The 21,710-nt window shown below is 47.6% G+C and overlaps 1 protein-coding gene across 1 annotated transcript in view; it reads right to left on the bottom strand.

Moving 5' to 3' along the window:
* The window catches only part of LOC137324060 (receptor tyrosine-protein kinase erbB-4-like), a 938,904-nt gene that overhangs the window by 41,954 nt on the left and 875,240 nt on the right, over nt 1–21,710 (bottom strand). The window contains exons 24-25 of the mRNA XM_067988230.1: nt 9,720–9,817; nt 3,270–3,440 (exon numbers count right to left, since the gene is read on the bottom strand). Of these exons, the coding sequence (XP_067844331.1) occupies nt 3,270–3,440; nt 9,720–9,817 (269 nt within the window). The remainder of the gene's footprint in view (nt 1–3,269; nt 3,441–9,719; nt 9,818–21,710) is intronic.

Raw genomic sequence — 21,710 nt, 5'->3', positions numbered from 1 at the left:
TGACCTCCTCCACCCACAGCCTGGTGATACTGAACACTCCTACTGCACTGAACGATACATGTTACGCATCCTAACATTTCTTGAAATGAAAATATAGTGAAATGTGATTAATGCTGACATTTGCTGTTGTCCAATTAGACCTGCTTCCAGCAGTTAGCAGAGCAATTGGTTCCAGCCTTGCGGGATATTGCACTGGTGACAGGGTGTTAACACTGATGCGTTCAGTGTGTGAAAGACCCACATTAGGTAGCTCGCAGAGGGAAGGCCCAGCCCACATGAGCAGTGGTTAGTCTGGGCGCACAAATCCGATCTCTCTCTGCCTCTTCCATTCCGCTGTTGTTACAGAAATGCCTCCAGCCAAAGTGATTCTGCAGCATGCTGGCACTGCAAAATGCTCTATGTTCACCACTCTCACACTGTCAGGTAAACGGCTTGTCCAAGCCCGCGCTGATGTTAGCACTTTACCACTGTGACTACAACGGGGATTTATTAAGGGCCTTAGCATCGAAAAAAACCTCAAGGCGCTTCACAGAAGCATGAGGAAAGCTAGCCAAATAATACCTGAAACCTTAACTCCGCTTCCCTCTCTCCACAGATGCTGCCTGGCCTGCTGAGTTTTTCCAGCATTTTCTGTTTTAAAGTCATAAGCACCATTCATTTCTGCTGGGGAGGGGTCTCCCAATCATCCATCCCCTCTCCGAGGACAACTGGGAGAATCCCCGCGGAAATTCCACCCCACAATATTGATGGTTTGGCTTTTGAACAGAACACTAGATTGTGGGACTCTCGTTTCAGGAAGGTTTACTAAAGACAAAAGCAAAATACTGAGGATGCTGGAAATCTGAAATGAAAGGTTTGCCACAGGTATGTTTGAGAATTTGGGCTTTTCACTCATAACAAAACTTTGTTCAGTCAATGTTCCATCTTATACAGTGTGTGGAGGAGGGAGAGTTTTATTATAAATCTGAAAATGTGGTCATAGCCTCATTTTAAGTCCATTATCTGTAGTCAGCCACCAAAGGGATTAAATGGTCTATCTTCTTAAATTGCTGCCCTTTCCTTACTGATACAGCAATCAAGCCTATTGATACGGTCCCATTACTGTCTGCTGGATCCAACTGAATTGGAACCTGTGGGTACTCATCTGCATCATTTCGAGAAGTAGCATGTACTGGATTAGCCATTGTAATGATCCATTCTCCTTGAGCTGAAAAGCACAATGTCCCAGAGCCCTGAGACAGCTCTATCTGAATAGGGAGCTAATGATAATGGGTCCTTCCCACAGCTCTTATCTGAAGCATTCTGATAGTAATTTCTAGTAGTACTTTAAAAAAATCTCCAGTCTTCTTATTCCAACCTCTTTTGCTTACAAGACCTCCAGAATAGGTATTAACTCTTTCAGCGCTGGTATTTTTTAGATGTTATTGCTGTACTTGGCTGTGTCAGCTGTGGCTCAGTTGGTAGCACTCTTACCTCTGAGATAAGAAGGGTTATGGGTTTTAAGCCCCACTCCTGAGACTTGAGCATGTAATCCAGGCTGACACTCCCAGTGCAGTACTGAGGGAGTGCTGCACTGTTGGAAGCGTCATCTTTCAGATGAGACGTTAAACTGAGGCCCTGTCTACCCTCTCAGGTGGATATAAAAGATCCAACTACACTATTTCGAGGAAGAGCAGAGAAAATCTCCCTGGTATCCTGGAAAATATTTATCCCTCAACCAACATCACTAAAAAAACAGATTATCTGATCGTTATCTTGTTGTGTTTGTGGGACCTTGCTGTGTGCAAATTGGCTGCTGCGTTTCCTACATTACAACAGTGAATACCCTTCAACAGGACTTCATTGGCTGTAAAGTGATTTGGGACATCCTGAGGGAATGTCTAGGGCACAATTAGATCTGGGGCCTGGATTCTAGGCCAAGCCTTAGTGATTTTTATTGCAGGAGGGGGTTCATTTTACTAATAATTTCCATTTTATTGTGACACAACCATCTTCCCACAGACTGCGCCTCGTCTGGTCCTGTGATTATTCTACAGGTACCATTATTACTGTACACGTTGGCCGAGAAAATAAAGTCCTCTGGTTCTATGCAAAAATAATGAGCGGGATATTGAAATTCGGCAAGGGCGCACGATGGGCGTTAACGGATCGGCTGCCAGTTATATGCCCCTCACGATCTACCGGAGGAAAATCAGGCGGGGTATAAAATGGGCGGCCGATCCACCCCCGCCCAAGTTGAACATTCCGTCCGCTGTTTCTTAGAGAGAGTGGGGGGCGGGTGGGTGGGGGACATGAACGGGACATGAATCTCCGAAGGGGGCGGGCTCAGGAAAAAAAAATTGGGATGCTCTGCCCCAGGCCATCGGGAGAGGCTCTCTGGAAACGATCATTACAGTGATGTCATTCTTCCCAGAACGCAACGCGCGAAAGACAACCAAAGGGAATTCGCTCAGCTGTAAAGAAAGGGTCATTTTAAACATGGAATTGCCATCATAGCAGCATCTGAGGAGATCCCTTGAAGAGGACTGTACCAACAGCTGATGTCGACCACTGTTCAAATGGTCCTGAGTTCTGCCCCTTTAAAACTCAGTGTTAAAATTAATCACTGCATGATATTGGGTTATGACCCAGCCTTGATTTCATGGCTGCAAAAAAATGGCTCAGGCAGCTTGACAAAATGAATACTTTTACAAGAGGTATGGGGATGAGGTTGGAATAAACTGGGAAAAATCTAATTTATTAAGCCTTACCACCAATTGGAGACAGTTCAAATCAAAGAATAAAGTTATGAACTGCTGTGCCTGTCACATTGAAACCAACATTGCTATAGCAATTGAAAACATGATGAATAAAATACCACTGACACATAAATATTGTCTTTTGTCATACAGAAGGATTTACCAGTGCATAGAAAATCTTGAAAGCTCAGGAAAATCTCCAAACACTTCCACACTGATAATGTACCACAAATAACAGGAGTAAGCACCTCCCATTGGTAAAGGGAGCCCATGACTCCAAAAAGAGCACAGCACCCCTCGGGATGTGGAAACAAGTGCCCCCTTCTACTGGTCCTAAAACAGGAACCAGAGGCAACATAAAGTGTGGCTCGGACACCACGGGTCTTTGATGTCGTAGTGCAAGTGCCTTTAAAGATGATAACTTAAAGCCCGTTAGTAATGCCAGTCTGACTTTGAATTGTTCCCACTTGAGATTAGCCCAGAGGTGCTCCTTCACTTTGTAAATCGGAGGTCGCGATTAGTTCTACTCACCCGGTTGGAATCGATTCTCTGCCTCGAGCTATAGATCGGTGGTGGGATGTTGAAGGCCTGGGGGACCAGGTACTCCTCAGCATCCATCATGTCTTCCAGCTCCTCCTCGTCCAGCAGGCTCTGGAAGAACTTGCTGTCGTTGGGGCTGGGCAGCTTCATGCGGTCATCTCCCTGTAACAATGAGGAGTGTTCTTTCAGGGTAGAATGTCACACTTGTCTCTGCCTCACACCCTGTTATGAGCACAGATGAGCTTCCCGCTTTCAAGGTTCAACCAGAATGGCGGTTCTGGGTGGGCCGCTCCTACTTTCAGAGGTTCAGTCCATGGCCACATTAGAAACTGCAGGCGGATCTCATCGCTTGGTTGGCTGCCTAACTCAATAAAGTGCTACATTCTAGAAATCCAAGTAAAGATGAGAATCCTGCAGTGATACTGATCATAGAGCTCTGGGGAAGAGTAAAGAAAACGACGCAGAATATACTGTACTTTCTGACTTCTAAAGGTGAAAAATGGAATTTCAAACGTTCAAAAGGTCCAATCCGATGCACTTAATAAATAGGAGCAGGAGTAGACCCCTCATGCCCGCTCTGCCATCTTTGGCTGATCTTTGGCCTCAACTCCACTTTCCTGCTGAGGTACATCAGGGACCTGGAGACTCTGGGCAATAAACTGCTACTGGGCACACAGTTCATCAATTAACCCATTTAGGTCAGGAATTAACCCAGGAATGGTCTCTTTTCTGGAAACCATCAGATGTCTGTGAGTCTTTATGCGTATACACACATTCAGCCATTTCTATATGCCTTTAGATTGCTTCATGTTGGACTATCGCTGTTTCTGGGACACATTGGCGTTTTGAGTCAGATTTTTGACATCAGTTTGAAGTTGGAGTTTAGAGGGTGCAATTACTAAGAGCCATTTTGTGGCTAGAAAGAACTTGCGTTTACCTTTAGCACCTTATTACATCTCAAAACGCTTCACATACAACAAATTACTTTGAGGTGTAGTCACTGATGTTATGTCAGTAAATGCAGCAGCTACTTGTGCACAGGAAGATCTCACAAGCAGCTGGTAATGTTTGAGGGACCATCGTTGGTCAAGGCACCAGGAGAACTCTTTCCTCTTCTTTCAATCGCAACATGGCCTCTTTAACATCCACCTGAACAGGACCTTGGATTAACATCTCACTGGAAGGACAGTACCTCAAGACATTGTAAGGCTGAGGTGCTGGACTGGGGCTCGGACCCACAACCGACTGACCCAAAGGTCTAACATCTCAGCTAAGCTGACACAACTCTTGGACTTTCAAAATCTGTTCACACTTAAATGTGACAGTCATGGGAATCTCATCTTTTATTGGTTGGGGGAGGGTGGGGGGTTCCCGATTGGTGCTTTTGTTATCTGCCTATAACAAATAGGAACATAGGAACAGGAGTAGGCCATTCAGCCCCTCGAGTCTGTTCCACTTTACTTACTGCCTTACTCCGCATCCTGTGTCATTGCAATCGCAATATGATTGATGTTAGCATCAATTTTTTTAATGAATATATATCCCATGTATTATCATGTGACATGTCATCGAACAGTTTGTGCTGGTGGGAAGTATAATCCAACACTTTGATGGTTCTGTTTGTAAGTGTCCAGGTTGGAACCGAGACATACAGACCAGAGAAGGTCTCAGGTTAGATCAGTGCTGTGCTAGCGTCACTACAAATGACCCCAGCGCCCGTAGGATTGGGAGTGAAAACATCCACCAAAGTACATAATCCAGGGACCCCCCCTTGCTGGAAAGTGCATGTGTGGGTGTCAGATGGGGAAACGATGAGGCTTGGTTGCGATGCACCCAATGTGGAATAGCCCGCTGATACTCATCATTCAGACTCACGTGTATGAGGGGCACCAGGGCTAGATGCTGGAGGACTCCTGGTGCCTGTGGCATCACACCTCAGCATGAGTCCGTGACTTCAGGAGGTAAGGGGAAGAGCGAGTATTGGAAGAGAAATTATATATTTTAAAATCAGTTCAGATGTCACTCTTGCTGTGGGAGCGTTTTATTTGCCTAACTGTCAATAGATACGGTCACTAAATTACATTTTTTTTTAATATAGAAAATGTATAGAATTCCAGAATCTGACTCCCACAATACTGGTAAAAATCCTGGAATCTGACTTATTCAGGCATCATAAACCAATGTCCTTGTCAGTGGTTTTCAGCTGTCACACAGTGGGCACTTTCTAGAGCTCGGAGTTGATTTTTTGGATGGCACAAATTCTGACAAAAGTTGTCTCTTGTCCGAGTTTGGACTGGAACAGCCTGGTTTCTCAGGAAGCTGGCTGCAAAATCTTTTAAACTTCAACTAACCTCCAAGAGGTTAAACCCCTTTCGAGGGCAATTCTTAGTGAACAAGTTGTTCACTCGCTGTGTCAAACTTCTTGTGTGTGCTATTCAGAGGCTTGAGCACACCATCCAGGCTGACGCTCCAGTGCAGTACTGAGGGAGTGCTGCACTCAGGTACCATCTTTTGGATGAGATGTTAAACCAAGTCCCCGTCTGCCCTCTCAGGTGGATGTAAAAGATCCCATGGCACTATTCGAAGAAGAGCAGGGGAGTTCTCCCCGGTGTCCTGACCAATATTTATCCCTCAACTAACATCACTAAAGCAGATTATCTGGTCATTAGCTCATTGCTGTTTGAAGTGTAATCACTGATGTAATGTTGGGAAATGCGACAGCCAATTTGCACACAGCAAGGTCCCACAACTCGGGAATTCCCTCTCTAAACCTCTCCACCTCTCTCTCCTCATTTAAGACGTTCCTTAAAACCTCCCTCTTTGACCAAGCTTTTAGTCACCTGTCCTAATATCTCCTTTTGTGGCTCGGTGTCAAATTTTGTTTGATATTTGCTCCTGTGAAGCACCTTGGGATGTTTTACCACGTTAAAGGCGCTATATAAATGCAAGTTGTCGTTGTTGATTTCCGACATGCTCAAAGGAAAATGCCGCCCTCCTTGGCAAGAAGACTTTTGAGATTGCCCGGTAGTTTGGCCAGCTCAAAGCTGCGTCAGCTCTAGGGCCGCGTGTCACTGAGCAAACTGCTGAGCTAATCCCTTTAAAACAAGTCATCCTTTAATTCATGCACCTGTTCCCTTGTCAATTAACCTCCCTGACCAGTCTGAAAAGGCAGGCTGGTATTATGGACGATGTGCACAGTGTGCTGATTGCACGGAGGTACAATCTGCACAGCATGAGGAGTCTGCTTTATTTTAAGACCCAGTTGTCATGTGACATGTCATTCAGATTCCATAGATGGCAATAATGAAAGTGAACGGTGTATTGTTATTGCATAAACAGGCACCATCCAATTTTCTCCCCTTCTCTCCACAGGTAAATGCACTTTGGGCACTTTCTAGAAGCTCAGATACATTAAGGTACGCTCAAAGTTACACATAGCTGAGTGACCAATTGGAGAGTACCCGCAAGAATATTACTCAGTCAGTTGAGAATTAGTGCAGCACGATCAAAAGGAGGATGCAGAATGAGGTGGCAAGGGATGGTTGAAAACTGACTGTAATTATCCACATGTATAGCTGACAATTCAAGTGCAGCTAGTCAGCTCTCAAACAGTGTCACAGACGGCCTGTGGACATGGCCTTTACATTCAGGTCAGCTACACATAGGTTCCTGGAAATAGGCCGCTGCCTAAAACACCAGCATAAAAAATTAGCTCATTCTCCTTCCTGTAAAAGACAACCCTTAAGAGAAAATACAGACTGCAGACAGGTGGAGGGACAGAGCAGGCCAAACCTCTTACCCCTATAAAATTACATCATGAAGATCATTTGTAGGGACATTGTACGTGGCTTTTGCAGCCTGCAAGTTAGAGGAGCGGTGTCAACCGAGGCTCAGTGGTAGCACTCTGAGCCCTAAAGGGTGTGGGTTCGAGCCCCCACTCCAGAGACTTAAGCATGTAATCCAGGCTGATTCTTCAGTGCAGTACGAAGGGAGTGCTGCACTGTCAGAGGTGCAGATGTCCGGTGTCTCATCCAGGTGTTAGGATGAGATGTTGAACTGAGGCCCTGTCTGGCCTCTCAGGTGAATGCAAAAGATCCCATGGCACTATTTTGAAGAAGAGGAGGGGAGTTCTCCCCGGTGTCCTGGGCCAATATTTATCCCTCACCAGCATCACTAGAAAAACAGATTATCTGGTCATTGTCATGTTGCTGCTCGTGGGAGCTTGCAAAAATTAGCTGCTGCGTTTCTGACATTACAACAGTGACTACACTTCAAAAAGTACTTAATTGTGTGTAAAGGGCTTTGGGACGTCCTGAGGCCGTGAAAGGCGCTATATAAATGCAAGTTATTTCTTTTGCACTGCAGATTTGTACAATTGGAGTTCTCCCTGTGTAAATCAGCTGGTGCAGGTGTAAAGCAGTGACTGTGCTGCCTGTGCAGCGACATGTCAAACTATCCACTTGAATTATCAGCAGGTCTTTTCCTGCTGCTGACGGTAAGCCAGGAGCATTAAGCCAAGACCTCTCTGCACCGAACTGCACCACAATGGTCAGTATCCTCACCACTTCAAGTGCCCGCTGGCCCAGAGACATGGGGTGGCATTTTAACCGCACCCACCTGGTAGAAACCGCGCAGGTGGGCAGTTAAAATTGCCCGGGTTACTAACCAGTCGGAAGCTCACCGTTCCGAATTTTAACCCTTTACTGAGCAGACGCCAAGGCACTCGCCCAAAGCCAGCGAGGTCCTTCTTTACCGATGCATGTTGGGTGTCAATGACATCATCGGGACCCGACCGCAATTTTAACTGGAAGACCTAAGGGGGAAAAGGCCGGTGGAGTCTTCCCGCCAGGTGAAGACAGCGGGGAAGAGGAGTCGGGGCCAAATGAGACCCAAACAGGTAAGATGTTGTACTTTCCTTGTTTGGCCAGGAAGAGCGGGAGTGCTCCTTCGGATCTCACAAGGAGAGTTTAGACCTCCCCTTGTGGCGGACACACCGTCCCCCCTACCTGAACACGAGACTCCCTTCCATATGACGGCCGCCCAAAGTCAATCTCATGACTTACCTTGCTGTCGTCAGGTGGCCTCCAGACAGGATTTAAATGAAGAGTTAAAATAGCCTGAGCCTCACTTCTGGACCAACTTAGCTCACCACCCGCCCGAAACCTGCCCTGAGTTAAAATCAGGAGGTGGGGGGGTCATAAACTCTGGAAGGGTTCAATGATTTAGAAGAGGAAACGGGGGATGAGCTTAGGGTGACTAGGCTTGTATTCCATTGAGTATAGAAGATTAAGGGGTGATCGAATTGAGATGTTTAAGATGATTAAAGGATTTGATAGGGTAGATGGAGAGAAACTATTTTCTCTGGTGGGGGGAGTCCAGAACAAGGGGACATAACCTTAAAATTAGAGCTGGGCCGTTCAGGGGTGATGTCAGTGCACTTCTTCACACAAAGGGGAGTGGAAATCTGGAACTCTCTCCCTCAAAAAGCTGTTGAGGCTGGGGGTCAATTGAAAATTTCAAAACTGAAATTGATAGATTTTTGTTAGACAAGGGTATGAAGGGTTATGGAACCAAGGTGGTTAGATGGAGTTAAGATACAGATCAGTCATGATCTAAATGAATGAAGGAACAGGCTGGAGGGGGCTGAATGGCCTCCTTCTGTTCCTAAGGTGCTAGGAGTCACTTCTTATGGTATAAGATGGGCAGGTCTGGCTGAAGCTGGCCCAGCTTCACCAAACTGCCTTGTACTTCGGAAGGACATATCGGCCTTGGAGGGGGTGCAGCGTAGGTTTACTAGATTGATACCAGGACTTCAAGGGTTAAGTTACGAGGAGAGATTACACAAATTGGGGTTGTACTCTCTGGAGTTTCGAAGGTTAAGGGGTGATCTGATTGAAGTTTATAAGATATTAAGGGGAACAGATAGGGTGGATAGAGAGAAACTATTTCCGCTGGTTGGGGATTTTAGGAGTAGGGGGCACAGTCTAAAAATTAGAGCCAGACCTTTTAGGAGTGAGATTAGAAAACATTTCTACACACAAAGGGTGGTAGAAGTTTGGAACTCTATTCCGTAAACGGAATTGATACTAGCTCAATTGCTAAATTTAAATCTGAGATAGATAGCTTTTTGGCAACCAAAGGTATTAAGGGATATGGGCCAAAGGCAGGTATATGGAGTTAGATCACAGATCAGCCATGATCTTATCAAATGGCGGAGCAGGCACGAGGGGCTGAATGGCCTACTCCTGTTCCTATGTTCCCTATGTTCCTACTTGCAACCTCACAGTGCCAGCTCTATAAATAAAAGCGGCTCCAGGAAACTTGAACAAGGGTTGGCCAGCCACTGGTGTGTCGTTTAACAGGGATGATCTGAAGGAATTTCTTTCAGTTTTTAATCATACAATAATTCCAAGTGAGAAGCTGAAATCAAATTAGACTGACCTGAATTACCAAGTACCTCTGTGGATCTCGAGCCATTCTAGAAAATTCTGCTGCCAATTCTTTGAACTTTGGCCTGCTGTCGGCATCAATCATCCAGCCTAGGACAGGGAACAAGGAGAATAGCGACTTATAGAACCGTGAGATCCTTGGCGATCTGCGACATCATTTTGTTTTCGGTTTGGTATCAGTTTGATATAGTTCGGTCCTGGCCCCTCCCGTGCCTTCAGCTGTCTAGGCCCCTGAACGCTGGAATTCCTTCCCTAAAACTCTCTGCCTCTCTACCTCTGATGGTTTACTACGTTAAAGGCGCTATATAAATGCACGTTGTTGTCGTTGTCCTGCCCTTCCCAAAAAAAACTTAATAAAACGTTTTATTTAGCATCAATTCAGCTTCAAAACAGTGTGTATCATCAGTAACCCTGCACGTTAGATGGTCACGTTGATTGATCTATTCTCCTTATCACTGCTTGAGATGTTCAAATTTGTACAATAACCTCGATTTTAACTCAGGCCGTGACGGCCCCAGCACAAGGCCTGGGTCACTTTAACTCCCTGGCCTCATTGCCATGTTGGAGAACGGACTCCCACCTGAGTCCAGGGGGAATGAGGAGTGGGCGGGAGACAGATATTAGGTGGCAGAAGATTGCTGCCGGGGATCCAAGGTAATGGTTCCTGGCACTGAGGTACATGGTCGGGGGTAGGGGGGTTGCAGCTGGTAAGGGGTCACGGCTGGGGGAGGGGAGGGAAGCCCGGGGAGGGGGAGGGAAGCCCGAGGCAGATAGGGGTCCAGGTTTCCTAGTGGGACCCAGTAACTCCTGCTACTCCTGGCCCACAAGGAAATCTTACCAAAATTAAATATTGAAACTTATCTGGGCCTCTTCCAGCCACACAACTGCTCAACAACACAATGCTCAGGGCACAGTTCAAGTTATTATGTGCTCTTTTGTGCTCCATTTTATATGGAGAACATCCAAACCATAGAAAGCGTATGGCATAGGTTCACTGGGGTGATATCAGGGATGGCAAACTACAGTTTATGAGGAGTGACTTGTAATAACGAGACTATCTCCAGTGGAGCAGAGATCACGAAGAGCAGATTTAATAGAGGTTTTTAAAATTCTCAAGGGTTTCGATGGGAAGAATCGAGAAAAGATATCTCTTTTTTTTTTATTCGATCATGGGGTTTGGGCGTCGCTGGCAAGGCCAGCATTTATTGCCCATCCCTAATTGCCCTTGAGAAGGTGGTGGTGAGCCGCCTTCTTGAACCGCTGCAGTCCGTGTGGTGACTGTTCTCCCACAGTGCTGTTAGGAAGGGAGTTCCAGGATTTTGACCCAGCGACGATGAAGGAACGGCGATATATTTCCAAGTCGGGATGGTGTGTGACTTGGAGGGGAATGTGCAGGTGGTGTTGTTCCCATGGACCTGCTGCTCTTGTCCTTCTAGGTGGTAGAGGTCGCGGGTTTGGGAGGTGCTGTCGAAGAAGCCTTGGCGAGTTGCTGCAGTGCATCCTGTGGATGGTACACACTGCAGCCACTGTGTGCCGGTGGTGAAGGGAGTGAATGTTTAGGGTGGTGGATGGGGTGCCAATCAAGCGGGCTGCTTTGTCTGTTTTTTTTCTGGTTGGGGGAGTCGGTGGCCAGGGTTCATCAATTTAAAATTGACACTTAGAAGGCTGCTGGAGCATGGAATGTTCTAGCACATGGAATGGCTGAGGCAAAGACCATTGCATCTTTTAAGGGAAAATTGGATAAATGTTCGAAGTAGAAGATGATACAGAGTTATGGGGGAGAGAGCAGGGCAGTGGGATTAACTTTGGATCATTCTTTCAAAGAGCCAGCATAGACACGAGGGGCCAAATGGCCTCCTTCAACATTGTAATTCTCTACATTTCAAAAGTCATCCCCAGCGTCATTAAGATGAGACATGTTTCTGCCGTGGAAGTCCATTCCAGAAAGATCTGGCTCATTAGCGGACTTGGCGGTGCATTGGGTTAAAAATTGGCCTTTCACCTTTCAGAAAAGAATTCAGATCCAGTCCAGACTGGTGGGATGGAAGTTTCCTCTGTCTGCTGGCTGTAAGGAACCCCTCACACATTGGGTTTGGGAAATAGAAAAATGTCATGCTGGGGCAAAAGCTGATTGCTCTTCTGAGGCTGGGTTGAGATAAGCTCTTGGGGCAGAGTAGAGGCAGCTGTGTCTTGTGTCTAGCCTGTGTTCCACCTGATCGGGAAGATCTTGGTACAGACACTGGGATGGAAAGTGTTCCATTTCCCAGCACTTACATTCCTCACCTTCAAGAAAACAAAATCAAATGAAGTCACTAAAAAGAAATATGTGACTTATAGAAAGATGCCAGTGACTATTGCCTTGAAGTCAGGTCCCCTGTTAATCATAGAACCAGAACCTAGAAGTAAAGAATGGATGTCAGTGTCCATTAGTACACAAGCTGAGGTCTGTCCTTGTGACTACACAAGCCATGTTCAGTGTCCATTAGTACACAAGCTGAGGTCTGTCCTTGTGACTACACAAGCCATGTTCAGTGTCCATTAGTACACAAGCTGAGGTCTGTCCTTGTGACTACACAAGCCATGTTCAGTGTCCATTAGTACACAAGTCATATGCTCAGTGTCCATGTACACAAGCCACAGTCAGTGTCCATGAGTACACAAGTCATATGTTCAGTGTCCATTAGTACACAAGTCATATGCTCAGTGTCCATGTACACAAGCCATGTTCAGTGTCCATTAGGACACAAGTCATATGCTCAGTGTCCATGTGCACAAGCCACAGTCAGTGTCCATGAGTACACAAGTCACGGTCAGTGTCCATTTGTACACAAGCCACAATCATTGATTGTGGCTTATGTACAAATGGACACAATCATGACTTGTGTACTCATGGACTCTGACCACGACTTGTGTACTCATGGACACTGACCACGACTTGTGTACTCATGGACACCATCCACGGACTTGTGTACTCATGGGCATCGACCACGACTTGTGTACTCATGGACACCATCCACGGACTTGTGTACTCATGGGCATCGACCACGACTTGTGTACTCATGGACACCATCCACGGACTTGTGTACTCATGGACACTGACCACGACTTGTGTACTCATGGACACCATCCACGGACTTGTGTACTCATGGGCATCGACCACGACTTGTGTACTCATGGACACCATCCACGGACTTGTGTACTCATGGACACTGACCACGACTTGTGTACTCATGGACACCATCCACGGACTTGTGTACTCATGGGCATCGACCACGACTTGTGTACTCATGGACACCATCCACAGACTTGTGTACTCATGGGCATCGACCACGACTTGTGTACTCATGGACACCATCCACGGACTTGTGTACTCATGGGCATCGACCACGACTTGTGTACTCATGGACACCATCCACGGACTTGTGTACTCATGGGCATCGACCACGACTTGTGTACTCATGGACACTGACTGTGGCTTATGTACAAATGGACACCGACCGAGATTTGTGTACTCATGGGCACCGACCGCGATTTGTGTACTCGTGGACACTGACTGCGATTTGTGTACTCATGGACACTGACCGCGGACTTGTGTTGGGGGGGGGGTCTAGGACAAGGGGACCTAACTTTAAAATCGAGCCTGGCCATTCAGGAGAGAAGTGAGGAAACTTTCTTTCACACAAAGGGTGGTGGAAATGTATCGCCAACAAAAAGCAGTCGACACTAACTAAATTAATAATTATAATTCTGAGGCCGATAGATTTTTGCGAGCCCAGGGTATGGAGCCAAGGCGGGGAATGGAGATACGAATCAAATTAGCCATAATCTCATCGAATGGCGGAAGAGGCTCGAGGGGCTGAATGGCCTCCTCCTGTGTTATGATGCCATGTTCTTATGTATACAAGTTACAGACATTGCCCATGAGTACACAAGTTGTGGTCAATGTCAGTGAGTACACAAGCTGTGGTCAGTGTGTGTGAGTACACAAGCTGTGGTCAGTGTGTGTGAGTACACAAGCTGTGGTCAGTGTGTGTGAGTACACAAGCTGTGGTCAGTGTGTGTGAGTACACAATCTGTGGTCAATGTGTGTGAGTACACAAGCTGTGGTCAGTGTGTGTGAGTACACAAGCTGTGGTCAGTGTGTGTGAGTACACAAGCTGTGGGTCAGTGTGTGTGAGGACACAAGCTGTGGTCAGTGTGTATGAGTACACAAGCTGTGGTCAGTGTGTGTGAGTACACAAGCTGTGGTCAGTGTGTGTGAGTACACAAGCTGTGGTCAGTGTGTGTGACTACACAATCTGTGGTCAATGTGTGTGAGTACACAAGCTGAAGTCAGAGTGTGTGAGTACACAAGCTGTGGTCAGTGTGTGTGAGTACACAAGCTGTGGGTCAGTGTGTGTGAGGACACAAGCTGTGGTCAGTGTGTATGAGTACACAAGCTGTGGTCAGTGTGTGTGAGTACACAAGCTGTGGTCAGTGTGTGTGAGTACACAAGCTGTGGTCAGTGTGTGTGAGTACACAATCTGTGGTCAGTGTCTGTGAGTACACAAGCTGTGGTCAGTGTCTGTGAGTACACAAGCTGTGGTCAGTGTGTGTGAGTACACAAGCTGTGGTCAGTGTCTATGAGTACACAAGCTGTGGTCAGTGTGTGTGAGTACACAAGCTGTAGTCAGTGTGTGAGAGTTCACAAGCTGTGGTCAGTGTCTGTGAGCACACAAGCTGTGGTCAGTGTCTGTGAGTACACAAGCTGTGGTAAGTGGGTGTGAGTACACAAGCTGGGTCAGTGTGTGTGAGTACACAAGCTGTGGTCAGTGTGTGTGAGGACACAAGCTGTGGTCAGTGTGTGTGAGTACACAAGCTGTGGTCAGTGTCTGTGAGTACACAAGCTGTGGTCAGTGTCTGTGAGTACACAAGCTGTGGTCAGTGTGTGTGAGTACACAAGCTGTGGTCAGTGTCTGTGAGTACACAAGCTGTGGTCAGTGTCTGTGAGTACACAAGCTGTAGTCAGTGTGTGAGAGTTCACAAGCTGTGGTCAGTGTCTGTGAGTACACAAGCTGTGGTCAGTGTCTGTGAGTATACAAGCTGTGGTCAGTGTCTGTGAGTACACAAGCTGTGGTCAGTGTGTGTGAGTACACAAGCTGTGGTCAGTGTGTGTGAGTACACAAGCTGTGGGCAGTGTGTGTGAGTACACAATCTGTGGTCAGTGTGTGTGAGTACACAAGCTGCGGTCAGTGTGTGTGAGTACACAAGCTGTGGTCAGTGTCTAGGAGTACACAAGCTGTGGTCAGTGTGTGTGAGTACACAAGCTGTGGTCAGTGGGTAGGAGTACACAAGATGTGGTCATGTGTGTGAGTACACAAGCTGTGGTCAGTGTCTGTGAGTACACAAGCTGTGGTCAGTGTGTGTGAGTACACAATCTGTGGTCAGTGTGTGAGAGTACACAAGCTGTGGTCAGTGTGTGTGAGTACACAAGCTGTGGTCAGTGTGTGTGAGTACACAATCTGTGGTCAGTGTGTGTGAGTACACAAGCTGTGGTCAGTGTCTGTGAGTGCACAAGCTGTGGTCAGTGTGTGTGAGGACACAAGCTGTGGTCAGTGTGTGTGAGTACACAATCTGTGGTCAGTATCTGTGAGTGCACAAGCTGTGGTCAGCGTGTGTGAGTACACAATCTGTGGTCAGTGTGTGTGAGTACACAAGCTGTGGTCAGTGTCTGTGAGTGCACAAGCTGTGGTCAGTGTGTGTGAGTACACAAGCTGTGGTCAGTGTGTGTGAGTACACAATCTGTGGTCAGAATCTGTGAGTGCACAAGCTGTGGTCAGTGTGTGTGAGTACACAATTTGTGGTCAGTATCTGTGAGTGCACAAGCTGTGGTCAGTGTGTATGAGTACACAAGCTGTGGTCAGTATCTGTGAGTACACAAGCTGTGGTCAGTGTCTGTGAGTACACAAGCTGTGGTCAGTGTGTGTGAGTACACAAGCTGTGGTCAGTGTCTGTGAGTGCACAAGCTGTGGTCAGTGTGTGTGAGTGCACAAGCTGTGGTCAGTGTGTGTGAGTACACAAGTTGTGGTCAGTGTGTGTGAGTACACAAGCTGCGGTCAGTGTGTGTGAGTACACAAGCTGTGGTCAGTGTCTAGGAGTACACAAGCTGTGGTCAGTGTGTGTGAGTACACAAGCTGTGGTCAGTGGGTATGAGGACACAAGATGTGGTCATGTGTGTGAGTACACAAGCTGTGGTCAGTGTGTGTGAGTACACAAGCTGTGGTCAGTGTGTGTGAGTACACACGCTGTCGACAGTGCCTGTGAGTACACAAGCTGTGGTCAGTGTCTGTGAGTACACAAGCTGTGGTAAGTGGGTGTGAGTACACAAGCTGGGTCAGTGTGTGTGAGTACACAAGCTGTGGTCAGTGTGTGTGAGGACACAAGCTGTGGTCAGTGTGTGTGAGTACACAAGCTGTGGTCAGTGTGTGTGAGTACACAATCTGTGGTCAATGTGTGTGAGTACACAAGCTGTGGTCAGTGTGTGTGAGTACACAATCTGTGGTCAATGTGTGTGAGTACACAAGCTGTGGTCAGTGTGTGTGAGTACACAAGCTGTGGTCAGTGTGTGTGAGTACACAAGCTGTGGGTCAGTGTGTGTGAGGACACAAGCTGTGGTCAGTGTGTATGAGTACACAAGCTGTGATCAGTGTGTGTGAGTACACAAGCTGTGGTCAGTGTGTGTGAGTACACAAGCTGTGGTCAGTGTGTGTGAGTACACAATCTGTGGTCAGTGTCTGTGAGTACACAAGCTGTGGTCAGTGTCTGTGAGTACACAAGCTGTGGTCAGTGTGTGTGAGTACACAAGCTGTGGTCAGTGTCTATGAGTACACAAGCTGTGGTCAGTGTGTGTGAGTACACAAGCTGTAGTCAGTGTGTGAGAGTTCACAAGCTGTGGTCAGTGTCTGTGAGTACACAAGCTGTGGTCAGTGTCTGTGAGTACACAAGCTGTGGTAAGTGGGTGTGAGTACACAAGCTGGGTCAGTGTGTGTGAGTACACAAGCTGTTGTCAGTGTGTGTGAGGACACAAGCTGTGGTCAGTGTGTGTGAGTACACAAGCTGTGGTCAGTGTCTGTGAGTACACAAGCTGTGGTCAGTGTCTGTGAGTACACAAGCTGTAGTCAGTGTGTGAGAGTTCACAAGCTGTGGTCAGTGTCTGTGAGTACACAAGCTGTGGTCAGTGTCTGTGAGTATACAAGCTGTGGTCAGTGTCTGTGAGTACACAAGCTGTGGTCAGTGTGTGTGAGTACACAAGCTGTGGTCAGTGTGTGTGAGTACACAAGCTGTGGGCAGTGTGTGTGAGTACACAATCTGTGGTCAGTGTGTGTGAGTACACAAGCTGTGGTCAGTGTCTAGGAGTACACAAGCTGTGGTCAGTGTGTGTGAGTACACAAGCTGTGGTCAGTGGGTAGGAGTACACAAGATGTGGTCATGTGTGTGAGTACACAAGCTGTGGTCAGTGTCTGTGAGTACACAAGCTGTGGTCAGTGTGTGTGAGTACACAATCTGTGGTCAGTGTGTGAGAGTACACAAGCTGTGGTCAGTGTGTGTGAGTACACAAGCTGTGGTCAGTGTGTGTGAGTACACAATCTGTGGTCAGTGTGTGTGAGTACACAAGCTGTGGTCAGTGTCTGTGAGTGCACAAGCTGTGGTCAGTGTGTGTGAGTACACAAGCTGTGGTCAGTGTGTGTGAGTACACAATCTGTGGTCAGTATCTGTGAGTGCACAAGCTGTGGTCAGTGTGTGTGAGTACACAAGCTGTGGTCAGTGTCTGTGAGTGCACAAGCTGTGGTCAGTGTGTGTGAGTACACAAGCTGTGGTCAGTGTGTGTGAGTACACAATCTGTGGTCTGTGTGTGTGAGTACACAAGCTGTGGTCAGTGTCTGTGAGTGCACAAGCTGTGGTCAGTGTGTGTGAGTACACAAGCTGTGGTCAGTGTGTGTGAGTACACAATCTGTGGTCAGTATCTGTGAGTGCACAAGCTGTGGTCAGTGTGTGTGAGTACACAATCTGTGGTCAGTATCTGTGAGTGCACAAGCTGTGGTCAGTGTGTGTGAGTACACAAGCTGTGGTCAGTATCTGTGAGTACACAAGCTGTGGTCAGTGTCTGTGAGTACACAAGCTGTGGTCAGTGTGTGTGAGTACACAAGCTGTGGTCAGTGTCTGTGAGTGCACAAGCTGTGGTCAGTGTGTGTGAGTGCACAAGCTGTGGTCAGTGTGTGTGAGTACACAAGTTGTGGTCAGTGTGTGTGAGTACACAAGCTGCGGTCAGTGTGTGTGAGTACACAAGCTGTGGTCAGTGTCTAGGAGTACACAAGCTGTGGTCAGTGTGTGTGAGTACACAAGCTGTGGTCAGTGGGTATGAGTACACAAGATGTGGTCATGTGTGTGAGTACACAAGCTGTGGTCAGTGTGTGTGAGTACACAAGCTGTGGTCAGTGTGTGTGAGTACACACGCTGTCGTCAGTGCCTGTGAGTACACAAGCTGTGGTCAGTGTGTGTGAGTACACAAGCTGTGGTCAGTGTCTGTGAGTACACAAGCTGTGGTCAGTGTCTGTGAGTACACAAGCTGTAGTCAGTGTGTGAGAGTTCACAAGCTGTGGTCAGTGTCTGTGAGTACACAAGCTGTGGTCAGTGTCTGTGAGTATACAAGCTGTGGTCAGTGTCTGTGAGTACACAAGCTGTGGTCAGTGTGTGTGAGTACACAAGCTGTGGTCAGTGTGTGTGAGTACACAAGCTGTGGGCAGTGTGTGTGAGTACACAATCTGTGGTCAGTGTGTGTGAGTACACAAGCTGCGGTCAGTGTGTGTGAGTACACAAGCTGTGGTCAGTGTCTAGGAGTACACAAGCTGTGGTCAGTGTGTGTGAGTACACAAGCTGTGGTCAGTGGGTAGGAGTACACAAGATGTGGTCATGTGTGTGAGTACACAAGCTGTGGTCAGTGTCTGTGAGTACACAAGCTGTGGTCAGTGTGTGTGAGTACACAATCTGTGGTCAGTGTGTGAGAGTACACAAGCTGTGGTCAGTGTGTGTGAGTACACAAGCTGTGGTCAGTGTGTGTGAGTACACAATCTGTGGTCAGTGTGTGTGAGTACACAAGCTGTGGTCAGTGTCTGTGAGTGCACAAGCTGTGGTCAGTGTGTGTGAGGACACAAGCTGTGGTCAGTGTGTGTGAGTACACAATCTGTGGTCAGTATCTGTGAGTGCACAAGCTGTGGTCAGCGTGTGTGAGTACACAATCTGTGGTCAGTGTGTGTGAGTACACAAGCTGTGGTCAGTGTCTGTGAGTGCACAAGCTGTGGTCAGTGTGTGTGAGTACACAAGCTGTGGTCAGTGTGTGTGAGTACACAATCTGTGGTCAGAATCTGTGAGTGCACAAGCTGTGGTCAGTGTGTGTGAGTACACAATTTGTGGTCAGTATCTGTGAGTGCACAAGCTGTGGTCAGTGTGTATGAGTACACAAGCTGTGGTCAGTATCTGTGAGTACACAAGCTGTGGTCAGTGTGTGTGAGTACAAAGCTGTGGTCAGTGTCTGTGAGTGCACAAGCTGTGGTCAGTGTGTGTGAGTGCACAAGCTGTGGTCAGTGTGTGTGAGTACACAAGTTGTGGTCAGTGTGTGTGAGTACACAAGCTGCGGTCAGTGTGTGTGAGTACACAAGCTGTGGTCAGTGTCTAGGAGTACACAAGCTGTGGTCAGTGTGTGTGAGTACACAAGCTGTGGTCAGTGGGTATGAGGACACAAGATGTGGTCATGTGTGTGAGTACACAAGCTGTGGTCAGTGTGTGTGAGTACACAAGCTGTGGTCAGTGTGTGTGAGTACACACGCTGTCGACAGTGCCTGTGAGTACACAAGCTGTGGTCAGTGTCTGTGAGTACACAAGCTGTGGTAAGTGGGTGTGAGTACACAAGCTGGGTCAGTGTGTGTGAGTACACAAGCTGTGGTCAGTGTGTGTGAGGACACAAGCTGTGGTCAGTGTGTGTGAGTACACAAGCTGTGGTCAGTGTGTGTGAGTACACAATCTGTGGTCAATGTGTGTGAGTACACAAGCTGTGGTCAGTGTGTGTGAGTACACAATCTGTGGTCAATGTGTGTGAGTACACAAGCTGTGGTCAGTGTGTGTGAGTACACAAGCTGTGGTCAGTGTGTGTGAGTACACAATCTGTGGTCAGAATCTGTGAGTGCACAAGCTGTGGTCAGTGTGTGTGAGTACACAATTTGTGGTCAGTATCTGTGAGTGCACAAGCTGTGGTCAGTGTGTATGAGTACACAAGCTGTGGTCAGTATCTGTGAGTACACAAGCTGTGGTCAGTGTGTGTGAGTACAAAGCTGTGGTCAGTGTCTGTGAGTGCACAAGCTGTGGTCAGTGTGTGTGAGTGCACAAGCTGTGGTCAGTGTGTGTGAGTACACAAGTTGTGGTCAGTGTGTGTGAGTACACAAGCTGCGGTCAGTGTGTGTGAGTACACAAGCTGTGGTCAGTGTCTAGGAGTACACAAGCTGTGGTCAGTGTGTGTGAGTACACAAGCTGTGGTCAGTGGGTATGAGGACACAAGATGTGGTCATGTGTGTGAGTACACAAGCTGTGGTCAGTGTGTGTGAGTACACAAGCTGTGGTCAGTGTGTGTGAGTACACACGCTGTCGACAGTGCCTGTGAGTACACAAGCTGTGGTCAGTGTCTGTGAGTACACAAGCTGTGGTAAGTGGGTGTGAGTACACAAGCTGGGTCAGTGTGTGTGAGTACACAAGCTGTGGTCAGTGTGTGTGAGGACACAAGCTGTGGTCAGTGTGTGTGAGTACACAAGCTGTGGTCAGTGTGTGTGAGTACACAATCTGTGGTCAATGTGTGTGAGTACACAAGCTGTGGTCAGTGTGTGTGAGTACACAATCTGTGGTCAATGTGTGTGAGTACACAAGCTGTGGTCAGTGTGTGTGAGTACACAAGCTGTGGTCAGTGTGTGTGAGTACACAAGCTGTGGGTCAGTGTGTGTGAGGACACAAGCTGTGGTCAGTGTGTATGAGTACACAAGCTGTGATCAGTGTGTGTGAGTACACAAGCTGTGGTCAGTGTGTGTGAGTACACAAGCTGTGGTCAGTGTGTGTGAGTACACAATCTGTGGTCAGTGTCTGTGAGTACACAAGCTGTGGTCAGTGTCTGTGAGTACACAAGCTGTGGTCAGTGTGTGTGAGTACACAAGCTGTGGTCAGTGTCTATGAGTACACAAGCTGTGGTCAGTGTGTGTGAGTACACAAGCTGTAGTCAGTGTGTGAGAGTTCACAAGCTGTGGTCAGTGTCTGTGAGTACACAAGCTGTGGTCAGTGTCTGTGAGTACACAAGCTGTGGTAAGTGGGTGTGAGTACACAAGCTGGGTCAGTGTGTGTGAGTACACAAGCTGTTGTCAGTGTGTGTGAGGACACAAGCTGTGGTCAGTGTGTGTGAGTACACAAGCTGTGGTCAGTGTCTGTGAGTACACAAGCTGTGGTCAGTGTCTGTGAGTACACAAGCTGTAGTCAGTGTGTGAGAGTTCACAAGCTGTGGTCAGTGTCTGTGAGTACACAAGCTGTGGTCAGTGTCTGTGAGTATACAAGCTGTGGTCAGTGTCTGTGAGTACACAAGCTGTGGTCAGTGTGTGTGAGTACACAAGCTGTGGTCAGTGTGTGTGAGTACACAAGCTGTGGGCAGTGTGTGTGAGTACACAATCTGTGGTCAGTGTGTGTGAGTACACAAGCTGTGGTCAGTGTCTAGGAGTACACAAGCTGTGGTCAGTGTGTGTGAGTACACAAGCTGTGGTCAGTGGGTAGGAGTACACAAGATGTGGTCATGTGTGTGAGTACACAAGCTGTGGTCAGTGTCTGTGAGTACACAAGCTGTGGTCAGTGTGTGTGAGTACACAATCTGTGGTCAGTGTGTGAGAGTACACAAGCTGTGGTCAGTGTGTGTGAGTACACA

This window comes from Heptranchias perlo, chromosome 7 (genome assembly GCF_035084215.1).
Source record: "Heptranchias perlo isolate sHepPer1 chromosome 7, sHepPer1.hap1, whole genome shotgun sequence".
NCBI lineage: Eukaryota > Metazoa > Chordata > Chondrichthyes > Hexanchiformes > Hexanchidae > Heptranchias > Heptranchias perlo.
Note: the sequence above shows the minus strand (reverse complement) of the source record. Positions and strands in the feature narration are given on the sequence as shown.